The sequence below is a fragment of the Myotis davidii genome, unplaced genomic scaffold, assembly GCF_000327345.1.
Source record: "Myotis davidii unplaced genomic scaffold, ASM32734v1 scaffold821, whole genome shotgun sequence".
Lineage (NCBI taxonomy): Eukaryota > Metazoa > Chordata > Mammalia > Chiroptera > Vespertilionidae > Myotis > Myotis davidii.
In genome coordinates this window covers 2,416,698-2,441,546 of record NW_006295269.1, presented here as the reverse complement: position 1 = coordinate 2,441,546, position 24,849 = coordinate 2,416,698, and the positions used below count along the sequence as shown (strand labels likewise).

Genomic DNA, 24,849 nt, shown 5'->3' with positions numbered 1-24,849 from the left:
GGGGACAACTGTATTGGTTTAGACCAGTGGTCGGCAAACTGCGGCTCACGAGCCACATGCAACTCTTTGACCCCTTGAGTGTGGCTCTTCCACAAAATACCACATGTGGGCACGCACACAGTGCGATTGAAACTTTGTGGCCCATGTGCAGAAGTCGGTTTTTGGCCTGGGCGAGTCTATTTTGAAGAAGTACTGTTGATATTTGGCTCTGTTGACTAATGAGTTTGTCGACCACTGTGGCCTATACCCTTTCCTCAGAGTACTCAACCCAATTTATAATAATATATCTATATGTGTGATATTTGATTTATGTTTCTCTACCAGAGTATAAGCAGAGAGCATGCCTATCTCTTTCACTGATGAATCCCCAGAATCTATCACTAAACTAGGCACGTAATTACTCAATGTGTGTTTTTGAATGAATGAATTCCTGTGCCATGTCTCCCCTGTAGTTGTATAATAAAAATTATCCCACTTCCCTTTAAAAAAAAAAAAGAAATTGAAATGGTTGTTCAAATCATGCAATTTCCTAAAAACCCATTGACATGCATTAATGATTCACTCATATAATTAAAAGCCAAATGCCTCACATAGTACTTGAAGCCGGGTGAGCCTCACAATACTTCTCATCTGCAGGCAGCAGTGTTATTAGGAGAAATAGTTGCTGACAACATGTTTAATTTCCCTAGCTCCAAGGAGCTCAAACTCACTTAAGTTTCAATTCTAGGTGGGCAGCATGATGCCAGTAATTTTAAAGGATGAATTTTATATACTTTTAATCATTTTTTAAAAAATATGTTTTATTGATTTTTTACAGAGAGGAAGGGAGAGAGATAGAGAGTTAGAAACATCGATGAGAGAGAAACATCGATCAGCTGCCTCCTGCACATCTCCCACTGGGGATGTGCCCGCAACCCAGGTACATGCCCTTGACTGGAATCGAACCTGGGACCTTTCAGTCCGCAGGCCAATGCTCTATCCACTGAGCCAAACCGGTTTTGGCTTTTAATCATTTTCATTGCACCATGAATGAAAGCAAATCTGTGAGGTTCAGAATGTTGTTCTGCCAAGGAAACAGTTTACGTTGCCCAGAGCTGGAGATCTCCAAGGAGCAGCTGCGGGACATGCAGCACAGAACACCTACAGCATTTTCTTCATCCTGTCCCAACGCGGGCTTGTAATTTCTCATCCCAAAGCATCTCAGGTGAAGCTCACACTGTCCTTTTGCCTTTAAGCCTAAGAGCTAGGCCAGTTTTCTGTATGGTTTTGGCCCTTGGTACTCTACTGAAGCCATTTACTGCTCCTGGTCTGTGCTCAGGCCAGAAACAGCAGGCTCAGTCCAGCAGTCTGTTTCATTCTGAAGTTGTGAGCTCTCTTTATTACAGTGTCTGGTTGCCTTGGTGATGGGTCGGGCAGGAGGACGGTCCGATAAAATGAAGAATATGCATGAGACACGCAACATGTTAAACATTATTTGTTGTTTTCTCAGCTTCAAATTTAATTGAGTATTCTTCGCTTATTTGGTAAATCTGACAACTGTAAACACAGCACAAGTGTTTAAATTACACCCCGAGCCCTAACCGGTTTGGCTCAGTGGATAGAGTGTCAGCCTGAGGACTGAAGGGTCCCCGGTTCAATTCCGGTCAAGGGCATGTACCTTGGTTGCAGGCACATCCCCAGTCGGGGGTGTGCAGGAGGCAGCTGATCGATGTTTCTCTCTATCCTTCTCCCTTCCTCTCTATAAAAAAATCAATAAGATATATTAAAACAATAAATTACACCCTGAGGCAGGACAGTGGCTTATGCACTTGGTGAATGTGAAGTGTGAGCGGAGAGAAAGGCCGGACATGAGTGTTGGAATGGTTTGCACGTGGAGAAGAGCTCGGCCCTGTACAGACGGCCCGGGCAGTGCTGCTGAGCAGCTCCCCTCAGCGTCCTTTCTCGTGTCTGTGAAATGGGTGCGTGATGCTTGCCCTCTGCCTGCTGGGACTCAGTCAGCACAGAGCGCGCCGAGCCACACTGCAGGCCTAGGCAAAAGGAAGGACCAGCGATAGCAGTGCGTCTGGACTTACAGTGTTGATGGTTTGTTCATCATAGACTTTTTTGGCGTAAGGTTTACGTTTTTAGAAGACGGCACTAAAATATTACTCATCAGCTGGTTTCCTGGTGCCCCCTTACATTTTGTACCTGAATAAATAGCTCACTCATTTCACCCCTCTTCCAGCCCTGGCACTCAGTGAGTGTTAAATATTATTATTATTATTACTATTTTACTGTGATCAATATTGAGTAATGATGTTAAGTACTATTTAGAAAAACTCTCTTGTATCCCACATTTTCACAGTGTCCCATTAGAAACAATAATGACAACAAACATTTAAAGGGCTTACTGTGTCCCAGGCATTGTACTAGCTCCTTAGTGGGTAGTTGAACTTTATGATTCTGTGAGATTGTTATAATTAATATTTCTATGTTATAGAAAAGTGATATTTAAAAAAAATTTAAACAACTTCCCCAAGAAGACACAGATCATCAATCAAGATATCCGGCATTCAAAATTAATTTTTTTTCTTGCAGGTTCATGAAACTGTACACCAAGCGTGTGAAGCTCACGGCCTGCGGGCTGCCTGTGGCCCACAACAAATATTTTTGCGGCCCAGCCAATATAATGGTATGGAAGAAACGTTTCAATAAAAATTTCATAACTTAATTTTTACAATATCCTGTTATATATATTTATTAATAATGAACTACAACATTCGCTAATGACTGATTACTATAATCCTGTTGCATTCATTTCCCTACGTGCCTTACACGCAGGCCCACCATTTCTCTCCACTAATACCAGCTGCGAATATTTTAACAGCCGATTGCACGTCATCAGTCTGGGATTGACTTGTTTGGTGGGCGCAACAGGAAATGTTTTGCTTTCGGAGAACAAGAAAAATAGGTTTATTTGTGTTACACTTATTAATTTGTGTAGTTATTCACTGTCTGGTAAGTTAATGTTCAAGAAAAAATATTAATTTTTAATCAAATGTTCTGTTATTTTATGTGAACGATGACTCATTTATTTCAGCCCTTTGTATTCAGCATGTCTCTATTGAAATAAATCTGCGTTTCTATGAAAATTGGAGCTTTTGTTTTTTTGCAGCCAACATAGACCTTTGAGTTTGACATGCCTTTGAGTTGTTAGCCTTTGAGTTTGACATGCTTGCTGTACACAGTATTTGAACTCAGTATCAGAAACCTCCCTCCTGCAATAACCCAACTAGGCCTCTAGATGACCTCGTTGACCAATTTCGTAAAGACCGGATTCCAGGCCAGAGAAAACCACGTTTTAGGAAAGAAAGCTTTGGCAGGCATGCTCTTCCAGCTCTTCCAGCTCTCCCGCACGTCTGCGCGTGCTTACAGCCCAAACTGGAACACTTGCGCGTGCGTACAGCCCAAACTGGAACACCTGTGCGTGCTTACAGCCCAAACGGCCCGACCTGCAGGTTCCTGGTCTGAAGGCTCTGGACTGAGCAGGGCCAGCCTCTCCTTGGACGCAGCGGGGTGGCCCCGCCCTCCCTAATGCCGTGACTAGACTTGCTCAGGCATCTATATTGTCCCACGCGGCCCTGGACAGAGGTCTAGCAAATAGGGTTGCCAGGTGCCCTGCGTCTATAGGACAGGTCTTGAATTTATGGATTGTGTTTGGCGTCCTTCTGATTTTTTTTTCAGGGTGCCCTAAGTGTTCTGTATTCAGCTTTAAAGAAATTACAAAAATTTAACATTTCAGCTCTTTTACAAATGTAATTGGGCATCCTGAATTTTAATTTGCTAAATCTGGCCACCTACTGGCTGGCTGGCTGGCATTTTTAGGCACACAAGGCAGATACCAGTCTTTGGGCCAGCATCAGGGCCAAGTTCCAGGTGGAGCAAGTGGCGTGCTCACTCTCAGGCTCTGGGGGTGCACCTCGCCCTCAGTCCCTGCCTTGCAGGAGAGCTCAGGAGCACACCTCGCTGGCTTGACTCCTCGGGTTGAACCTCGGTGCAGCGGACCCCAGAGTGGCCAAGTTCATACGCTAGGAGCTTCTGCTTTATGCATTTGTGAACTGTACTCCAGACCCGGGTCCCTCCCAGATATGTAACTTGGGCAAACTGCTGCCCCTCCCTGAGCACTCCTCTGGGAATGACTGCCAAGTTGTTGTAAAGATTAAATAAAAACAAATTCCAAGTGCCCACAACAGGGCCGGCGACATAATCAGCCCTTGACAATGACGAGCTGTTTCAATAGTGTTGCCATTTCAGTGGCTAAACTAAGGCAGTGCAGATCGCAGAACCCCAGCTTTCTAGGTCTCCATCACTTTTCAACGTCCCTTACCAGCTTTCTTTCCAGGAAGTGGAAAGAAACGATGAAGTAGGAGTTGGGCACCAGATGCTGAGCTGAGCTGTGTGTGTGCACTATCTTGTTTAGTTGGGTGATGTGCACTGGAGAGGACACTGAGGCCCGGGAGGTGAGAACGTGGACCCGAGTCTATACCACCAGCCACAGGGCGGTGGCTGGGAGGGATCCCAGCCTGGCAGCCTGTCTCCAGGTGGACCTGACTTCAAAGCCCACACACTAACCACTGTTATGAGGCCCTGGTGTCCGCCCAGACACCACATCAGCCCCACAAGGCTCCTTCCCGGTAATTGAAGGGCGGGAATGCCCTTCCCAGGCTGGGCCTGTCGGTATCCTTAATGAGATCTTTCTCACTCTGGCTTCCCATTCTTTGATCTCCTTTCCTATGGAGCCATTTTCTTCTGAACATGAGAGGACACCGTAAAGAAGGGTTTTCTGGGAAAGCGATGTATTTGTGGGGGAGGGAGGGTTGGGAAGCTGCCCTGCCCTCTGGGCCTCAGCAGCCTTGGAGAGCACGTTCCTCACATGCCTTTGCTCTTCCTCCGCCCTCTGTGCGGAGGTCACACCAGCCTGGCCGGCTGCTAACTGGCCCTTCATTAGATGTACCTTCAGGCCCCGCCCGGTCAGAAGGGGCTGAAGTGCTCAGCCTGGAACTGCGCCTTTCCCTAGTTGTTTTCACCAGGCCAATCTGGTTTCCCACCCGCCCTCGCCCCTCCCTCTTCCTTCCTCCCCAGGCCAACCCTTTTGTTTGCTTCTTCCCTTTTCATTTTCCCTGGTTTCCAAGAGGTGCTTGGTGAGCAATTGCTTTTTATAATGTCACGGTTAATAAGAAGCCTGAGATTTGGAGTCAGGCGGACATAGGCGTGAATATTAGCTTTACACCTTACTGCAAGGCCATGTAACTGAGGTCAGGGAGCCTTTGATCCTCTCTCCCTAGATTCTTTTCTGGGACAAGGGCCACCTCTGGCACACAGTTGTGGGGAGGATGAAATGAAGTGATGGGGAACAGCACATACTCCCATTGTTGGGATATAGTGAGAGCTCACAGATGACGCCCACCATTCTTTCTTGTTTTTTTTAAAAAAATAATTTATTGATTTTTTTACAGAGAGGAAGGGAGAGGGATAGAGAGCTAGAAACATCGATGAGAGAGAAACATCAACCAGCTGCCTCCTGCACACCCCCCACTGGGGATGTGACCGCAACTAAGGTACATGCCCTTGACCAGAATTGAACCCAGGATCCTTCAGTCCTCAGGCCTACGCTCACCCCCCCCCCCCCCCCCCCCCTTTTTTTTAGTTTCTAAAACTGGCTAAGTGTCTCCTAGCTCCAGGGCACGGGGAAGAGCCCATGGACTTCCTGTTACCACACCTCCCTGAGCAATCAGAAACGGGGCTGCATCACAGCCAGTGTCAGTGCTGCTGACCAATCTTCAGTTCACTCTGGCTGTCTGTGCTCGTGGCAAGTATGGTCATTGGTGTGAGACATTCTATTGACGAGAAAACAGTCAAGAAATGGTCTTGGTCCACTGATGAGCTCACGTAGCAATAAATAATGTGGCCTCATGGGCAGCCACCCAAGACTCGGTAGTGTCCTAAATAAGGGGTATTGACCTGTGTTTGGACCGAGGCCTTTCTGCCTCTGGTAATGGGAGCAAATAGGCCCATTATCTTTAGAGTAATGAGCAAGGAAAGCTGAACTTGGCAAGTATTCGCTCAAATTTTCATTAATATCTTTTAAAAGTACCCTTACTGCAGAAAAATTGTTACGGAGCAAGGTAGTTTAGAATTTGGAGTTAGGACCTATTTCCTGCTTTTCTCCTAATAGCCCTATGACCTTTGGCTAATTACTTGACCTGCCTAATTCTCAGATTCTTTATCTGTAAAATGGAGATAATCCTATATAATAAAAGCTAATATACAAATTAACTGAATGGTGGAATGACCGGTTGCTATGACAGGCAATGACCACCAGGGGGCAGATGCTCAATGCAGGAGCTGCCCCCTGGTGATCAGTGTGCTCCCACAGGGGGAGCGCTGCTCAGCCAGAAGCCAGGCTCACGGCTGACGAGTGCAATGGTGCTAAGGACCCCCCATGGGAAGTCCCCTGGGGAACAGGCCTAAGCTGGCAGGTGGACATCTCCCAAGGGGTCCCAGACTGTGAGGGTGCAGGCCGGGCTGAGGGACCCCCCACCAGTGCACAAATGTTGTGCACTGGGCCTCTAGTAGCACTATATTCCTCATGGAGCTGTTGTGGGGATTAAATGAACATAACCTGTGCAGCCCTTCAGCCGTGGCCTGGCCCACACCGGACATAATGCAACAAGTGCTGGCTCACTTCCGCAGGGCATGCTCTTCTCTTCTCCGGGTGGCCCAGGGTGGGGTGGGTAGAAGGCAGAGTCCCCGGAAAGACCACGGGACTCAGGGGCAGGGATGGAGTGACACGCATGAGACAGGGACTCACAAACTTGGAGTTGGAAGATGGCAGTGTTGCATTGTCTTCTAGGAGTTTTCTCTTTGGAAATGACTAGCGCCATGCCCTGTGAGATCACAGGGACGATGAGGGACTTGCCTGGTCCCCAACATGGGCAACAGCACCTCCTCCGTTCTAACCCGGGCCAGGGCTGCTCAACTGGCATCGAGCAGGTTTCTTACGGACGTGGGACAAGGTATGGGACAAGGTAGGCATAGACACTGCGAGTCAGCGGTTGGGAACTGACTGAAACCTGACCGGGTACTTTTATGTCAAATAAATCTAACAATAAGCAGCAATGCCTATTTTTGTATGTTGTTATTTCCCCTATTTAGCAATACATTTTTTAAAAAATTAACCTTTGACCTTAGTGACTCACTTGTATTTTGCTTTAAAAAACTATGTACCACATGGTTGAAAATTAAAACAGTGGTCATTCACCTCTGAGCTGAGAACAGCACCACCTAGAACGACCCAGACTTTTCTCCAGGCGAAGCCATTGTTCTAGGTCTCACAGTCCTTCAAGGCAGACATTTGAGGAAAGACTTTAGTTTGAGTCTTTGTTCCTAAGAACAGGCTAACCTACTCATTTGAAAAAATTCTGGAATTATTATTGTGCATAGTATTAAGCTTTTATAAATATAAGGAAGAATTTTCTCACATATAGGGAAAAATTAAACATCAAGAACAGTAAGTTAATTTTTAAATCCACCTTGTGAAATGCAGCACAAACCTTTATGAGGAAGATGGATATATATTGACACAGAGTGAGGCCCATGATGTGTGAGGTGAAAAAGCAGTTGTAAAACTGTACTCGGAAAATGATGCTGTATTTTAAACAAAAAAACTATGTGCATGAAAAAAAATCTGAATTAAAATACAATAAATGTTATCTGGTAATGTTTGGCTTATAGGGCATGATAGTTTTTATGTTATATATCTGCTTTGTGTGTGCATTTAACATTTTTACCATGAGTACATTTTGTAGTAGAAAAGGAAGTTTCATGTTGAAAAACTTACCTGCCACTTTTTCACTTTTTGGTTACTAATAAATGTAACAATGAAGTGATTTAGACATGTTTTTCAAAAAAGACTGGGGCAGAGAGAGTCATCAGATAGCGGACCCACTCTGCTTCCATTTCCACACCATTTTTTGCCATCTGGGAGCCAAACTCTACTTGTGCTTGCAAGGTACACTGGCAATTCTGAGTATACCATGTCTTGAACAGGAAAAGGTCATTTTCATGAAAGGTACTTGCTTGGAAATATGAAGATCTCCCTGTATTTCATTTCCCACTCCCTCTTCCCGTTGTGCAGGATAGAAAATGTCAGGTGAAATGTTTTCTTGAGTTTAAAAGACCTGTTTGCTAGTCACCAAGACTAGGATGAATTACATGTTAGAAGAAAACGGCCTCAAGATTAGAAAACCCTAAAGACTCCTTTAGTCTGGCATAGTGGCCTTCCCACACTTTTGGTATTAAAATGTGCTGTGACCACAAAAAAAAAAAAGATTAGAAAACCTAAGCATTCACATCAGTGAGGCAGTACACCACTGCATTTCATCAATTCTAAGACTAGTTCTTGTAAGACACAGCGTTATTTTATGCATCACTAAGAAAGAAGACTATCAATTCAACTAGAACATGCCATCAATCAAGACGCACCTTGCTTTCAGGGATGTGAACATAAAAAACTTGCATCTTGAAATCAATAAAATATGACAACACTTATGTAACTGAGAATCTGCAATCCTGTCCAAGATGATTACTGGAAGGAGAACACCTTACACTGCTGTGTGCGACATGAACTTAAATGGAAGAACACGGAAACATTTCAGTAGCACACTTCAGTTTATTGACCTATGTAAAAATAATAGGTCTTAAAAAGTCAGAACAGTAAAAGAATATGCAAAAGGTATTTCTGTTTCTAGAAGGCTATACAAGTATGCAAAAGGAATGTTATTTTTTGCATGTCTTTTTTTGTTCCAATTCCCCTCCTCCCCAAACTTCATTTTTAATGATACAAATGACTAAGGACCAGTTTAACAAACCCACTTTATGTAAATAATACATGCTTTGGAATATAGATAGAAAAAGTTCCAAAAAGTTGTTCAGAAACTGCTCTAGTCACAATATGAACAAGAAACCTGTAGAAAAGGGGGAAGGAGCACCTGTTATGGAATTCTGAAGCAGAGTAAAGAAGATCTGGAATATGGAAATATTTGTTTAAAAAACTCAGCCATACCCACAGCTAATTAGTTCTTCCACGGAAAGTATGAGGTAGTTTTAGCCTCATAATTAAATCTACCGCAGGTTGGAGTTTTTGTACTTTTAATGACTAATCTGGTTTGTGTCACTTGGTGACTTAGCACTACCTGTGGAATTCAGACAATAGCTTACTTTTCTAACAAGTCACCATTCTAAGGCACACAATTCATCTAAAATGATGTGCTTTTTTTTCTTTATTTTGTTTTGGGTTCTTTCCGTATCACCTCAAAATACATTTTCAAAATCTTGATCATAAACTTCCCATATCAAGTCTGCCATTTCAAATGACAGCCACGTTGGAGCGCTAACAGCCTGAATAACAGCTCCTCGTGCCACTGGAGCAGGAAGGAGGAGCGCGGGGACGGGGCCTGGATGCCCCCCAGCAGGTGGCCGGGCGGCCCCCAGGGGTCATCGCAGGGTGCCAGGCGGCAAGTCTGTCTGGAACCCGCTTTCGGGTGCTTATGAAACCATCATTCTTTATAAAACCTAAAAACATTTACACTCGTCAGAACTTCATGAAGACCCAGCTTCTCTTCAAGTAATTCTCCAATACTGTCCATGTTCCTGTCCGGGGAGCAGCGTCCGCCCGCAGCTCCCCCGCCGCTCCCTGAGGGCGAGCGTGGCCGCGCTGGCTCCCGGGCGCCGTTCTGACTTGTGCTCTGGCATCCCCGCCCTCGTTGCTCTTGGAGATCCTGGCAGCACTTTGCACAGTTTGGGTTTGCCTTCAACAACTTCACTCCCTGACAAAGTGCTCGCTGTTGAGGAAGCCGAGCCCTCCCTGGCCATGGTGGGCCCGGTGGCCCCCGCTGCCGGGAGGCAGGTGTCCGCGGGACTTTGTGCGGCTGAGGGTGGGGTTCACTGCGGGGCAAGGGGAGTCCTCTTTTCATCCTCTGATGCCAAACAGCCTTCTGGGAAGATGAACACCTTTCCAAGGCACACGGTGTGAGAGCGCAGGGCAGGGGGAGTCCGGCTCCGCTCAGACTAAGGTCCCGGGCTTGGAGTCTTCATGCCAGAGGAGCCCCTGCTCGGCCGCCTCCAGGCCGCCCGCCGGCCGGCCCCCGTCCGCGCTGTCCAGGGCCCCGGGCTCCGCGTACTGTCTAGGAAGGAAACCAGAACAGTCACTGCCTGGGCCATTTCTGTTCCCACAGTACAACCACCACCACTCAGAGAGGTTAGTAGAAAGCGCTGTTAAGAAAAGTATCCAAAACTTGGAAATCGGGAAGGAAGGCTGTCGTCCTGCATTCCATGCTGGAGGGTTAGTTCTCCGGAGGCACACACGTCTGTCTGACTCACACTTACCGCCGACTGAGACCAGGTTGTTCTAAGTCAGACGGTAACTCATAGCTATTTGTGTGGAGGAAAGAGAAGTGGCCCTGTCTAGTAGGAGAGATGATGGTAATGGTCGTACCGCCGGTGGGACGCCCACCGGTCTTGTACCTGGTGATTTCTCTGTGTGTGTGGAATACAGTCTCTGGTTTCCCCTGGAACCAGCTTTACCGTTACGTTAGTTCTCTCATAATGAGCTAAATAAGTCTGTGACACATGCCCGTTTTCCACTTATGTGAGAGCCATATTTTAAACTTTTTAAAAGGTATTTTTGACAGCCATATTTGAAGTGCTCTTCCAATTAAGGGACTACCCCAGATGCTTTCCTCCAGGGTAAAGAAATATATTTTGAGGGAGGCAGCAGCATCTTGGGACATATTTTAGATCCCTAGGGTTTATGGGTCAAGTGCAAATTGGAAATAATCATCATAAATATAAATTATAGGTATATCCCAATGAGAGCATCCTATTACACAAGCCATTCCAATAAGCAGAACCTCATTCTGTAGTAGGTTAGAAGAGGTTAGGTAGTTAGTAGATTTCCTTTTATTGAAATCGCAATGCCTTCTAGTAAAGGGAATAAACCACCTTCGGAGAAAGAGCTTTGGATATAAATACCAAGTGAATCCAGGCATTTAGTGCTTTCATATAATAAAGGAACAGTCGGATTTCCGTTAACTCCACACATCAGCCAGAGCAAGCAGGGCGCCTGCGATGCGAGAGGCACACGCAGACGGGGGCTGTACTTACAGCTGGCTACCCCTAGCAAGAGAGAATTTACCACTGCTCTCACTTCTGGAGACACAGCTGCTCTCTGGGACAGAAGCCCTTGGTTTTGCCTAGTGATAGGCAGAGTGAGACAGCGAAGAGGGAGGGAATGGAAAACGGGGAGTGAAAGAAAAGTTATTTAAAAACACCATTTGCAGCAGCCGAACCACGCTCTGACTATGCTGTATATCAGGTGTAACCTTGCTGACTGAGGGAAGTTTATGCCACTGACAATTCTCCCACACCCTGGGGGAAAAGATCATTAAATAACATGCATTTTATTCATATCGATCTAATCACTGATTTATTGCTAAGCATTTCAAATCTTTAACTGAAGAGAAGATCTACAGTTTTTCATCTTTACCTTGAAACCCAATTTCTCTTGTTTTAAAAATTACCTTTTCATCAATAATAACATGCAATTTTAGGGCAAAATTTCTAAAGCTTTATGGATGGTTGCTATTATACTTGCCTATTGAATTGAGGAAACTATATGATAATTTTTAAAAAATCCTAAACAGACATATGAGTGAAAATAAGCACTCCTATAACTGTGGCTGGGAGGATAAACTGGTAAACTTTTCTGAAAAGCAAGAGCTTTAAAAATATACTTTTCAATTTAATCCTTTATTCCTACTAATTGGAATAAATCCTAGGGAAATAATCTGGAATTTGGACAAATGTTTTGTACAAAGATATCAATAGCAGCATTACTTAACATAAAAAGAAAAGAAAATCCAAAACCATTCAAATTCAAAATATGGGTAATCTTTTAAAAAAGTATGATGTATTTATTAGTGGAATATCACACTGGTCACATAAAATAAAGATTAAAGAGCTTTTAAAATATGGAAATGTTTTTATGTTATATTAAGTGAATAATTGGAATGTAGAATTTCATATATGACTAAACATGTAAAACTGTTTATATGGTACCATTACAACCATGTTAAAAATGGATACAGAAAGATGGGGGAAATGTGCCAAAATGTTAATAGCTGCTATCTCTAGAGGGTGGAGTTATGGGTAAACTATTTTCTACTTATTTATCTCTTTATTATTTTCTTAATTTTCCACCATGAGCTCACATTAAGTGCATATGCACACACACAATAAGGATCTTTAAATAGTTCTAATTTCCTGCCCATTGTGCCCCTTGGACCTCAGACTGCCCTGTCCAGCCACCGAGGCTGGCTGAAGTACATGGCTGACTTGCTGAAAGCAGAGGTTCCCTCAAGACGCAGCACTTCCCGAGTCCAGTGAGAGCTGTGTAAAGGACACTATTACAGCTGCTTATACAGCAAGTGTTTTATGTCATCTCTAACTGGGTCAACAAAAGAGGAAAGTAGAAGTGCATAGCCCTGGCCAAGTGGCTCAGTGGGTTAGAACATCGTCCCAATAAGCCAAGATTGTGGGTTCGATCCCTGGTCAGGGCACATACAAGAATAAACCAATGAATGCACAAAGAAGTGGAACAACAAATCGATGTTTCTCTCTCCCTTCCTCTCTCTGTCTAAAAATCAATCAATACAAAAATTTAAGAAGTATATAAACGTGTATTATACAAGATGATTAGAACTGACTTGAAAAAAATCTACACAAATTCTGGGCCAAAATCATTTTAGTTCTTGCTCCTAACTCATTCTCAAGCATTATTTATAGAAATCTAAGCTATGTCATATCCTCTGAAGTATATTTTCATTAAAATTCTATTTTGAGCACAGCCTTTGTTGAGTTGAGACAATTGGACTAATATTGCAAGCCAAGAAAAACCCCTGCTGAATATAAAGGAGAAAAATAAGGCTTTTGGGGATGAATGTGTCCATTTGCTTGTAACACTAAGAGCTTTAATGAGAAACTATCCTCTGGAAGGCAGGGAAAGGTGGGTGGGAAGAGATCAACCAATGCATATATGCATAACCCGAGGACAGGAACAATGGGGTGTTGAAGCCCTGGGGGGGCGGGCAGGGGGGGCGGGGAGCGGGCAGAGAGGTTAATGGGAGAAAAAGGAGTACCTATGTAATACTTTCAACAATAAAAATTAAAAAAAGAAATTAACCTATCAAATTCACCAGTATAAAGCCCCTTATAAGTATTGCCTGTGTAAATCTCCCATGCCTGAAGCATCTGATTAAAAGAAAGCAAAATTGAATTTTCTAAAAATCCCAGAAAATGTTCTACTTCTGGACACGGTGGGTGTGAATGATATTCTATCAGAAATTGACAGGGAGACATGACCTCTTCAACCTTCACTTCTCTGTGACACGAATAATTGAAAAATGTGTCATTCAGAATTTGCAATCATTTTAACAATCACATTTTGACAAACCGTTCTTACATATTTCTTTAAATGTTTATAAAGAATTACTTTTTACAAACAGGACAGCTGGCTGTGTCTGTTGCTTCTTAATAAACATAGGGTCAGACACAAAAAGGCAGCAAGTGTTTGGAATGAAGCCGCCAACTGTTCATGAGGAATCCTGGCATGCACAGATTTTTCTGCAGCGGAGGTATGTCTCCTGCAAGGTTCCAGAAGAGTCTAAATCGATAAACCAATTACACAGTTTCAAGTACTGCAACTAAAATCAAAACCTTCAGACACAGAATTTAATGTACGGAACTCTAAGAACAGGGTCACATCTGAAGGAGCTAGATTAGGTGTCAACAAACTTTTCCTTAAAGGGCCAGGTATTTTGGGCTTTGTTGGCCACACGGTCTATCACAACTACTCAACTCTACCCTCATAGTGCAAAACCAGCCATCCGTAACAGGAAACGAATGAGCATGGCTGTTTTCCAATAAAACTTTATTTATAAAAACAGGTGGCAGCTGGTTTTGACCCACAGGTTATCCTTTGCCACCCTGGAGCTAGATATTTCAGCCTTCATAAGGAAAGTCAGGGCTGCTGGGTTCCTGTGACCTGGAGCAGCAGCTAGGGCAGCCGTGGGCAAACTACGGCCTGCGGGCCAGATCCGGCCCGTTTGAAATGAATAAAACTATTGAAAAAAAAGACCGTACCCCTTTATGTAATGATGTTTACTTTGAATTTATATTAGTTCACACAAACACTCCATCCACGCTTTTGTTCCGGCCCTCCGGTCCAGTTTAAGAATCCATTGTGGCCCTCGAGTCAAAAAGTTTGCCCACCCCTGCACTAGAGTGTCTGAGCGTTGCTTCCTCACCTGCCTGGAGAGGGCAAAGGACTGTAGAAGTTGCCGTAGCAGCTGGTGTAGGAAGGATGTGCTGGGGCCTCGTACTCAGAAAGCCCTACTGTCATCTGCGTCCTCCAGCTCCCGGAAACGTTTGTAGAAGACACTAGAAATAAAAATGAAAAAAACAGACAAAAAATTACCGGTAATATTTACAGTGAAAATTGTTTAAGCCATTTACATGCACTTTATCATCAGCTGTGTGCAAAACAGAGCTTAAGAACCAATGTCTGGAAACCACAGAGCTCCTATTCCAGTTCGGTCACTTACTGGCCGCATGGCTGTGGGCAAATAGCTTACCCTCATTAAGCTCAGGTTCCTCATCTGAAAAGTGGGGATAATGACACAGACACATTCTCATACAGGGAGCATCAAGATTAAGAATGGTAATGTATGAAAACACTCAGCACTGTTCCTGGCACGGAGGAGGCACTCAACAAATGATAACTGTTAATGCTATTAATGGGGATGAGGTAGATGAAAAGACATTCTATTTTACAAAAATACCAAAGGACGAGCCAGCTCTATTGAGACTCTCCCTGGGCTCTGGTGGCTGGCACGGGGCTTCGTCGGGGTAAGTGGCAGCTGAGTTCCTTTGCCTTTGGAGGAAGCGTTCCCCAGGTGAGCTGGGGCTTGACTGTTCCTCAGCCAAGGGCAGCCGGGCCACTAGGAGGATCCAGGCCTATTTCTTGCCTCTATGAGAAGGTGGACGGGTGGGGAAGGTAACTAGCATAGAAAGGATTTCAGGAAGAATAGGTTTAGTTCTACTGAGGGGCTGGCCTGGAACAAGGCAAGGGCCTAACTGGGAGCCAGCCCAGCGAATGCCTCGCCACTGGGCATTTGCCATCCTCCCTAAAGCCAGCCCTGCTCCACACCTAGGTGCCCAGGCGACCACAGTGCCAGGCTAGTCACCCAGGACTCAGATAACCAGCACTGCTCAGGGGTCCTTGCAGCTGTCCTCATTTCCGTTCCTGGCAGCCAACTCCTCCTCCTCTCTCTCACCCACACAGCACTGTGACCCGTGTGAGATCAACATCCCCAAAGCCCGATGCCACAGGTTTTGACCCAAAGATGTCACACTCTTGCTGTAGCTTTGGGAACGTTTCACCAGTCTCCGTGGTTAGGTCCACGCTGGGATCGAACTCCCACTCGTCACTTACTAGCATGGGGCTTGGGCAGGGCCATTTGCACTCTTTAAGCCAGATGTGGCTCACCTGTACAATCAGGATGATAAAAATAAACACAACAACATCCATGAAATGGGATCATGCACACAGAGTGCTGCTGCATGCACCGGGTAAGACGACAATACACGAGGCTGCCCTTACTACTCAAACTGAGTCACCGAGAGCTTTTAGGTGGCTGGAAGGAACTACAAACCCGATAAGCTGGCAAAACATCGGAAACCTATCTGTGCATGAGAATGATACATGCCTGTGGTAATACATTCCTTTAGCTGTAAAATATAAGCAGGACTGAGGAAAATTCCCAAAGGAGTTCTGGGAGCACTGGTTTCCCTCTCTCATTGCAGAGAGGCCATCTCTCAGTCCTTAGAAAGTGGTGCCTTTGGCCGGTGGAGCCAATCCAGCCGGTGTCAGCAAGGCTCGCACCGGGTTCAAATCAGGATGGGGTAACGCCATCTCCCTGGCCCCCAACAGAGCCAGCTGCTTGGGGTGTTGCCGGTGCTGAGTCCCACCTGCCGCGCCCGGCCTCCCCGTCCAGGGGGCACTGCCCAGCCCTGTGCCCGAGCCGCCCGCGCCGGCCGTGCTTGTGTTTCCATGAAGCACTCGGCCCAGGTTTGGTTTCTGAGTTTCTCACGACGCCCTGAACTTTAGGGGAAGAAAGGCGTTTTCTAGATCAGAGCCATAAATAACAAGCAGTTACTACCGGGGCCTTTTCATGTGTTAGATGTGGTGGCAGACAGGAGAGCACTAGCGGAAGTCCAAAGTCCTGCACAAATAAAAGAACTCAAACCCAAACAGAGATCTCCATAGCAACGCCTCTTGTCAACAAGCTGAGGAAACCTTTTTTAACCCTTACCCGAGGATATTTTTCCAGTGATTTTTAGGGAGAGTGGAAGAGAGAGGGAAAGACAGAGAGAAACACTGAAGTGAGAGAAAACACATCGATTCGCTGCCTCCTGCACCAAGGTACATGCCCTTAATCAGAATCAAACCCAGGACCCTTTGGTCCACAGGCCGGCGCTCTATCCACTGGGCCAAAGTGGCCAGGACAACAAGCTGAGGAAACTTTTAAAGGAACAGTCTTCATTGGCTATTACTCCATGGTTGGGATCCCTGTGCACAACTCACTAGACATGCTTGAAGGAGGGGGCAAGACTCATGCCCTGAGGGGTTCACACTGTTCAAAAATCCATTCATTTCTTAGAAGCTTTAAAATTACTCAATTTTGCCCTGACCGGTTTGGCTCAGTGGATAGAGTGTCGGCCTGCGGACTGAAGGGTCCCAGGTTCGATTCCGGTCAAGGGCATGTACCTTGGTTGCGGGCACATCCCCAGTAGGAGGTGTGCAGGAAGCAGCTGATCGATGTTTCTCTCTCTCTATCCCTCTCCCTTCCTCTCTGTAAAAAATCAATAAAATATATATTTTTAAAAAATTACTCAATTTTCTCATATCCCTCTGACTGCTAACCGAAGTGTGAGCTCACAGAGGCCAGGAGGTGCTCTGGCCTGGCTCCCCGCCTCCGGGATGTGACTGCGGGTTTGCTGAAGTTAAACCACACAGACACTCCTCGTATCCACCCATTTCTCTACTTAAAGTGTTTGGCACAGCTGGGGTTGGGCAGTGAGTCCACCACGCATGTCAGCAGTGTTAGGGGCCCACGTCAATGCATGAAGGGAACTCCAATCAAAACCTATCTTTGGAAATCCCTTAAATCAACCGTAAAGTGGACTATATGTGATTACTGAATTGAGTCAAGACAAGCGAAGTTCTTCAAACAGTACCAGGAGCAGTGCTTGGTAAATTCCAGCTTCTATCACAATTACGAGAAGCCGTACACAGGCACCAGAGCAGCCAAACAGACGGATCACACTCCTGGTGGAGGACAGGAAAGGAGGCGTAATTGCTTTCTCGCACCTGAAGGCTTTAGCCTGCTCTTTCAACACATCCAATCTCAATGACCTGAACACACTTAAGAGATGTGACTGTCACTATTAGGCCCAGGAAAGATACAGAATGTGAGGCCCCTAACGGAGGGCGTTCAATCTACAACTTCCTTCAACAGATCCATTGCCTGTGTTCGTCGCAAGGCTGGAGGGCACGCTTTTCTGTTGGCCATTCTTGCCCCGGGCGCGCCCAGGCTGCCACCCTCCTGACCTTGGCACTGGTCTCGTGATCCTCGAGGGGTGTGGTTTCGGGTGGGCGGGAACAAGGGACAAGTTAAATCCGCATCAAGTGGCTCCTCTATCCTTTTTTCTTATTTAAAAAATATATTTTTATTGATTTCAGAGAGGAATGGAGAAGGAGAGAGAGATAGAAACATCAATGATGAGAGGAAATCACTGATCATCTGCCTCCTGCAGACTCCATACTGGGGATCGAGCCCACAACCCGGCATATGCTCTGATCGGGAATCAAACTGTGACCTCCTGGTTCAGAGGTCGACGCTCAACCACTGAGCCCACTGACTGGGCACGTGCCTCCTCTGTTCTTACCTGAGGAGTAGGAAGACGCGCGGCTGCCCGGAGAGCAGGGCACCTGCAGCGCCGCCCAGCCCAGGCATCGCTGGGAGCCCCTGTCCGAGTCCATGCTGCTCTGCGGGCTGTGGCCCTGCTCCTTCTGCCCGGAGGCCCGCTGGTACCAGCCGCGCAGGTGCTCCGCCACCAGGGCCTTGTGGATGTGCTTGGTGACGCGCTCCGAGCCCGCGGCCCTCCTGGGCAGCCGGAGGGTGGCATAGGGGTTATGGGGCACCCGGTCCACCTCGTCCTCATGGAAGGACCTGCTGTAGTCCCGCTGGCGGTCGTATGCATAGTGGACGGAGGAGCGGTAGGAAGGGTTGACACTGTACTGTCCCTCCGTGTCGTTCTCGTAGACGTAGCCGCCGCCGTAGTAAAGCTCACACTCCGCGAAGGGCGTGCACCCGATGTAGTAGGAGGAGGGCTGCTCGTGGCCCTGGGCGTGGACGCCGTTCCTCAGGCTGTCCCTCTGCGCCAGGTTGGGCATGCTCCCCGAACTCGACGGGGCGGCGCTCTGCTTCCTGGACCTCCTCCGTCTGCTGCTGCTCCGCTGGGACTTGCAGAGGGAGAAGAACGGCCGGTCGTGGTCCAGCTCGGACAGCAGGCGCGACTGGGACTCCAGGCTGCCACTCCGCTGGCGGCAGTGCTGAGCGGGGGGTTCGGGCCTGGGAGGAGAAAGGCAAACTTGTCAGACAGAGAGGAGGGCAGGGACCACACCAAGGAGAAGCCACGGGAAGGATTTCAGAGCTACGACCGCGACAGGACTTCCCCGGTTTCCCAAGCCGACCGTGCCCCAGAACCCAGCGCTCATCTCCATTCACGGCCATGGTCACGGTGAGAAAAGAACCAGGTCCTGTCAATTGTGTCATCCATCCACAACCTTTCCTGAGAAGCAGGAAGATAAACTGATGACACAAACCTGCATCAAAGCCGAAGCCCCCAGTCTCTGACAGGCCGGTCTTCCACAGGATGGGACACACAGGCTCCGGGCCTGGTGTGGGGCTCCGCCACCCCCCGGCTGGGCAGCACGGCCCGGTAGTCCACCTCTCTGACCCTCATGCCCTCCTCTAAAATGAGGACAGAAGCAGTGCCCGTATCTACCATCAGGCGTGCTGTGGGGACTAATACGGCGCATATAAAATAGCGCGGCCTTCAGCGAACACTTCAAAATGTCGCTACTGTCATGATCCCCATCCTCACCATTGCATAGCAGATGGTAGTATCTGGTTGGAAAGATTAAGGGGCAAAACATTACAATATTGACTTGGACATGATACATGTTCTTTGCCGACAAAAGTGAAACTGTGAGTAGAAATGTAGATCCATAAACTAGAGACCTGCTGCCCAAAGTCCCTTAAAATGATTACAAAACACAACAAAGTAAAACAAAACCTGAAGGCAAAGCTTAACAGAGCCCACGAGGCCGAGGGGGGTGCTCTTACTCTAAGTGGCTGCTGCTGTAGGCGTTGCGGGTGAGCACGGGGGTGGTGGGCATGCTCCGCCCGCCGGGGGGCCGCCGCTCCAGGGTTTTGTAAGGGCTGCTGTGTGTCGACAGCATTTCTCTGCGATGGAAACAGAATCCAGGAAATGATGAGTCTCCAACGTCTGGCAAACATGCCATAGCTGAAGGAAAGGGCGCCTGGCCCTTACTGTATACTCTTCTTCAAAACCTACTTAAAAACACTAAGTTATATCTAAAGTTCCATGTTGCTTAATATTTGTTTATAATGTTATTTTAATGACTATGTAAACGCCACTGCAAGGATTTACGATAATTCATTTAAACAATACATTTGGGCTGCTTTCAATTGGTCACTAATATAAACAACGCTGCAATCAGCATCCGATATTTAATTAGTTCAACAGGAAAATTCCCAGCCAGTGAAATGACTGGGTCAAAGAGCAAACTCATTTTAAGCTACTGGGGATGTGGGCATAATTTTTAAGATAATGATTGTTAGTTATAACTCTTCCTTGTGCTGAAATAGCTTTGTTTCCCGTGATGTGAGAAATGTGTATGCCTGTCCAGAGCTCCCGGGACTTTCTTCAGTGAGGGAGATGTGCGTGTCTGTGCTGTCCTAGCCTACAACACTAGCCACATGGGGCTGTTAGTACTTGACAGGGCTGGTGTAACCGAGAAACTGAATTTAAAATTTTATTTACTGTAATTATGTTGGCTAGCTGAGCTCTAGGCACTTGGATCTCTATTGTGTAAGGCGGTTTTTAAATGCCAACCCACAAACTGGGACTCATATGTGACAAAGGTTTTCACAGAACTTTGACAATTCAGAAACATAACCTCATATTGGTTTTACTTTCATGAGTAAAAAATTATTTAATCCAAATAATGATGATGGATGTATTTTTGATATTTATGTGTTTTTCTTCCCACATGAAATCATGGTGTTGTCTGTTTGACCATTCTGATTAGGCAATGCAAACAGCTGACTGGCATCCTATCTTGGGTCCCATTTAAAAAATGGGTATTAACCCGTAGCCAGATTTTGGGAATCCCTGCTCTGTCATCTTTTAAAAATCTGGTGTTATTACCTGATGATTTTTACCCGAGACACCGGAGAAAAATCTGTATTACCTATTTTATAGATTCTAACGAACTGAAGTCCTGTTTTCATCGGAAAGGTCATGTTGGTCTCACTACTTGGTTGGGTGAAATGATATTTCATGACAGTTTCCTGACAGCATGGCTATAAAACTGGACTTTACCCAAATCCAGATTATAATCAATGTCCTTATAATTAAATGTAAACCTTTAAATACAAGAAGTAGCCAAACGTTTCTTAAAAGCACTCTTCCACTTGTGTCGCCACAAATAACCGGGCTAGATTCTGTTTCGGCCTTACAAAATAGCCCTCTGAAAGGATGGAGAGGACGAGACCAAAGTGGGCTGGCCACTTTGGAGAAAAGACCCAAGGCCGCGAGCCTCTGCCCTCGTGCTGGTGTGGCGCTCACCTGGGCTGCCTGGCATCCAACAGCTGGTCACCGATGGACGACTTTCTTAAGTGGATTCGCTCAATGCCCAGAGACTTGGGGGGAAGAATTCTTGGAGAATGAGGTACTGAACTCGATCGCTGCCCAGCAAGAGTGAAGGTGTCATTGGCTATAAGAGGTAAATGAATGAATGAATAAGTAGGTAAGTAAATAAGTGAATAAATACTGTGCAAACACCCCAGGAAAGAAATGAGAAGATCTGGTGAGAAAGTGTTCCTCCAATGATGATGATTTCAGAAGCACATGGCTTTCAGGAGATTTATTTTTACATTTTATACACTGCAGAAAAGAAATGACTGAACACTCTGTGGGGCCTGATCCAACATCGCCAATTCAGTAAATGACTTAGGTGGAATGGTGATACTATAGGTTTTGTATCACAGAAAACCCCAGTGTGTAAAGGGCCAAGAGGAAGTTGTTTAACTTTCCTTTTGAAGTTCTTAGGCCTCTTTGGCTGCTGAAGGCTCATCCTGTCATTGGAGGTGATGCAACTGATCTACGCTGAAGACTGAAGACTGGTCTCCCACTAAGATTTGTATTTTGAAAGAGGAATGCCAAGTCTGACCAAAACAAAGCTCAGCTCAAAGGAAGATTCTGGAATGGTGCCACTTCACACACCATAAACCTGGGGGGAGGTAGAGCAGTGGGGGTCAAGGGCTCCCCCAAATTACTTAAATCCCATCAGATAGAGGGCCACTCCTTGGCTGGAGTGCAAGGGATTACAAGGAAACACGGTGTCACCGCACATGAAACCCACTCCATCATGAAATGTGTTGAACAAACACAACAGTGTGCTGTGATACAACCCAACACATAGATACAACTTTGTTTCTATGAAACCGACATAGTGACATGTAACCCAATTTCTAAAATGTGTATTTCTTCCTAAGGAAAGTAATAGACTGCCCGTTATCCAGAATACAGTGACAATCGCAGTCTACACTATAATTTCCTTGTTTGATTTTGGACTCCAAATGTATAAAATGTCACCACCGGGAAAGTCTGGGTGAAGGTCTCCATATTATTTATGTAGATGTATAGTTACTTCAGGAAGAAGTTAAAAAAGTCTACAGAGCCTTACAAATCCTTAGCGAGAAGCTCGCTCACTCATGCGATTTGCAGCCCTGTGATGTGGTGCCAGCCTGTGGAGAAGGTCATTGTAATCCCCCTCCCAGCCTCTCTGCACAAATGCAGGTGAGTTCATTCTACTGCTCCCTAAAGAATAAGTAGGCTGCAGTTAACTAAAAAAAATTATCTTCTTACTTCAGAATAGGTAATATTTTAAACCGAAAAAGGGGAGCTACTTACGATCATCACAGGTGGTAGTGTCGGACAAGGAGCTGCTTTCTGAGGGGATTATGTCTTCTGTGAATAACAATGACGGCCGTTAGTATAACTGCACATTTACACACCCACCGTGAGCTTAATAAAGCAATTCCTGGGGAGTGCATCTTAGTTAGATAAGTGTAACAGTACGTTAAGAATAATTACCATAAGAATGGACCCAGTTACTACGGAAGATGTGAGCATCTCACATGCTGCATACATATGACATTGGACTATTTCTTAGAATGAAACAGACTTCAAGAGAGTTTTGTTTTTCAACTAGTTTTCATCTAGCTTCTACACGGGCGAGAACTTTACCCTACACACTGTTTCCAGCCCACACACTGGAAAGAAAAATCATGCCGTTCATGTCATAAATGCTAAATGCTATGGAACATACACCTGAACGCTCATTTGAGAACCTGCTGTTAGTGTAACGTATTTCTAGACCCCTCTCCTGAAGAAAGGGGCCTTTTCTTAATTGAGCTGGACTCTTGGTGGTGCATTCGCTTTTCAAGTAGACCAGGGTCTCTGAGTGCGGCTCCGCTGACCTGTGGACTGGGGAATTCTTGTTGGGGGAGTTGTCCTTTGCTTCAGGATCTCCAGTGTCCACCCACTGGACACCCACACACCCCACCCTCTGTGTTGACAATAAAAAAATTGCTTTGGACATGGCCAAATGTTCCCTGGGGGCCAACACTGTCCCTGGTGGAGAATCGCTGAATTAGGCAGACCTGTGTTCAAATCTTGGTAATTAATCTCTCTGAGCATCATTTGCCTCAATTTAAAAATGGGATAAGAACAGCGCCCAGTGAACATTAAATGAAGTAATGGATGGAAAGCCTTTAGCCCAGCCCTTGGCACAGGACGAACGCTCACTACACATTAGCAAACTTACCACTGTTGTTACTTAGAGGCGGGGTCCTGGTGAGAGAACTCTGGTGGTTGGAAACGCCCTAGCGCTCTCAGTGTTAGTGGTGCCCACCAGTGCAAAGAAATGTCTGAGCAAAAACCTCCAAGGAGCTGGTCTGCGTTGGCAAACCAGTCCTGCTCAGTGTCAGGCACTGGTAAGATTACAGGCAAATGAGACACCTCAGTGGTAGTCCCAAAGCCTTATGTAGTGGGCCTCCCCATCCAATCTCAAATGTTAATCTCTTTCAGAGCCAGGTGGACTCTCTCTTAATTGGACACACGGTAGAGCCAGAAGGCAAGGTGCCAGCAGAGTCAGCTGTCAGACACACGTAAAAAAATCTACCCACTGGCATCAGCTGCTGCCCAAGTGTCCGTCGCTGTTGAGAGCACTTGAACCCTGCACGATCTGGGAGGAACAGTCACAGCAAATGCGATGAGAGTCAAGGGCACTGACCAGCCTTCTCTGTGAGCACGGAACACAGACCCCCCCAGGGCCAGCTGGTGTGCACACAGCCGCCCTCAGTTCTCCAGCTGGAGCTGGCTGACACATGGTGCTGAAGTCTGTGCCCTCACTTTCCAAAACGACTGGCCCTAAGCCCGAGGACCCTTTCAACCCACTGACCATATTTTGTCAAATCTAAGCTGTATAATTATTTCATATCCCAGTAAAATAAGAAAAAGTTACTACCGATCATAACTGTAGTACTGTCTAGGATAAGTATTATCCCAATTTCACAGATGTTTAAATGTGAAAAATAATTCTTAGAATCAAAGAAATATAATCAGGTTTCAACCAATGGTCAAGACTAAAAACCATGCTAATAAACATGTAGGGCTGACTGGAATTGAAATCTACCTAAATGAGATTTTTCAATTTACTTTTTTTTCTGAACATGAAAGTTTTAGATACATAATATTGAGAATTTTGAAAGTACAGCAGAGTGCTAAACAGAAAATTAAGTTACTTAAAATTCCACAACTATTATGTACTTTAAAATATTTCACAAGTCTTGTGTGAACATCTATATATATATATAAAAAGCCAGCGACCAGAACACTGTAACAACCAGAACGACTGGTCGCTATGACACCCACTGTGGCCAGCAAACCTGCCTGATGGGGAGTGGGACTGGCTGGCCAACCTCCCAGCGCCCCTTCCCTGGCCGCTGACCCCCAATTGGTCCCCCCACCCCAATTGGGGGCAGGGCCCGCCAGACAATTGCCAGTGGCCCCTCCCCCCAGCCTGCCAGGCCCTGATTGGGCCCCAATTGGGGTGGGCCGGCCAGCCAATCTCCCGCTGTGTCTTCCTCCCGACAGGCCTGGCCCCGATCCACCAATTGGGGCCGGGCCAGCCAGACCTCACCCGTGCATGAATTCGTGCACTGGGCCTCTAGTAATTATATAATGTTGGGAGTATGCTGCAGTGACAATTTTGTAGCTTGCCTTTCTGCATTTCCTGTTATAGTATGAACATTT

General features: G+C 46.1%; 1 protein-coding gene across 1 annotated transcript in view; it reads right to left on the bottom strand.

Moving 5' to 3' along the window:
* Nucleotides 1-8,690: 8,690 nt before the first annotated feature.
* FRMD4B (FERM domain containing 4B) overlaps nt 8,691-24,849 on the bottom strand; it is a 194,677-nt gene continuing 178,518 nt past the window's right edge. The window contains exons 18-23 of the mRNA XM_006769937.2: nt 22,444-22,500; nt 21,097-21,244; nt 19,569-19,688; nt 18,106-18,791; nt 14,403-14,535; nt 8,691-10,223 (exon numbers count right to left, since the gene is read on the bottom strand). Coding sequence (XP_006770000.1) covers nt 10,103-10,223; nt 14,403-14,535; nt 18,106-18,791; nt 19,569-19,688; nt 21,097-21,244; nt 22,444-22,500 — 1,265 coding nt within the window. The 3' untranslated portion in view covers nt 8,691-10,102. The remainder of the gene's footprint in view (nt 10,224-14,402; nt 14,536-18,105; nt 18,792-19,568; nt 19,689-21,096; nt 21,245-22,443; nt 22,501-24,849) is intronic.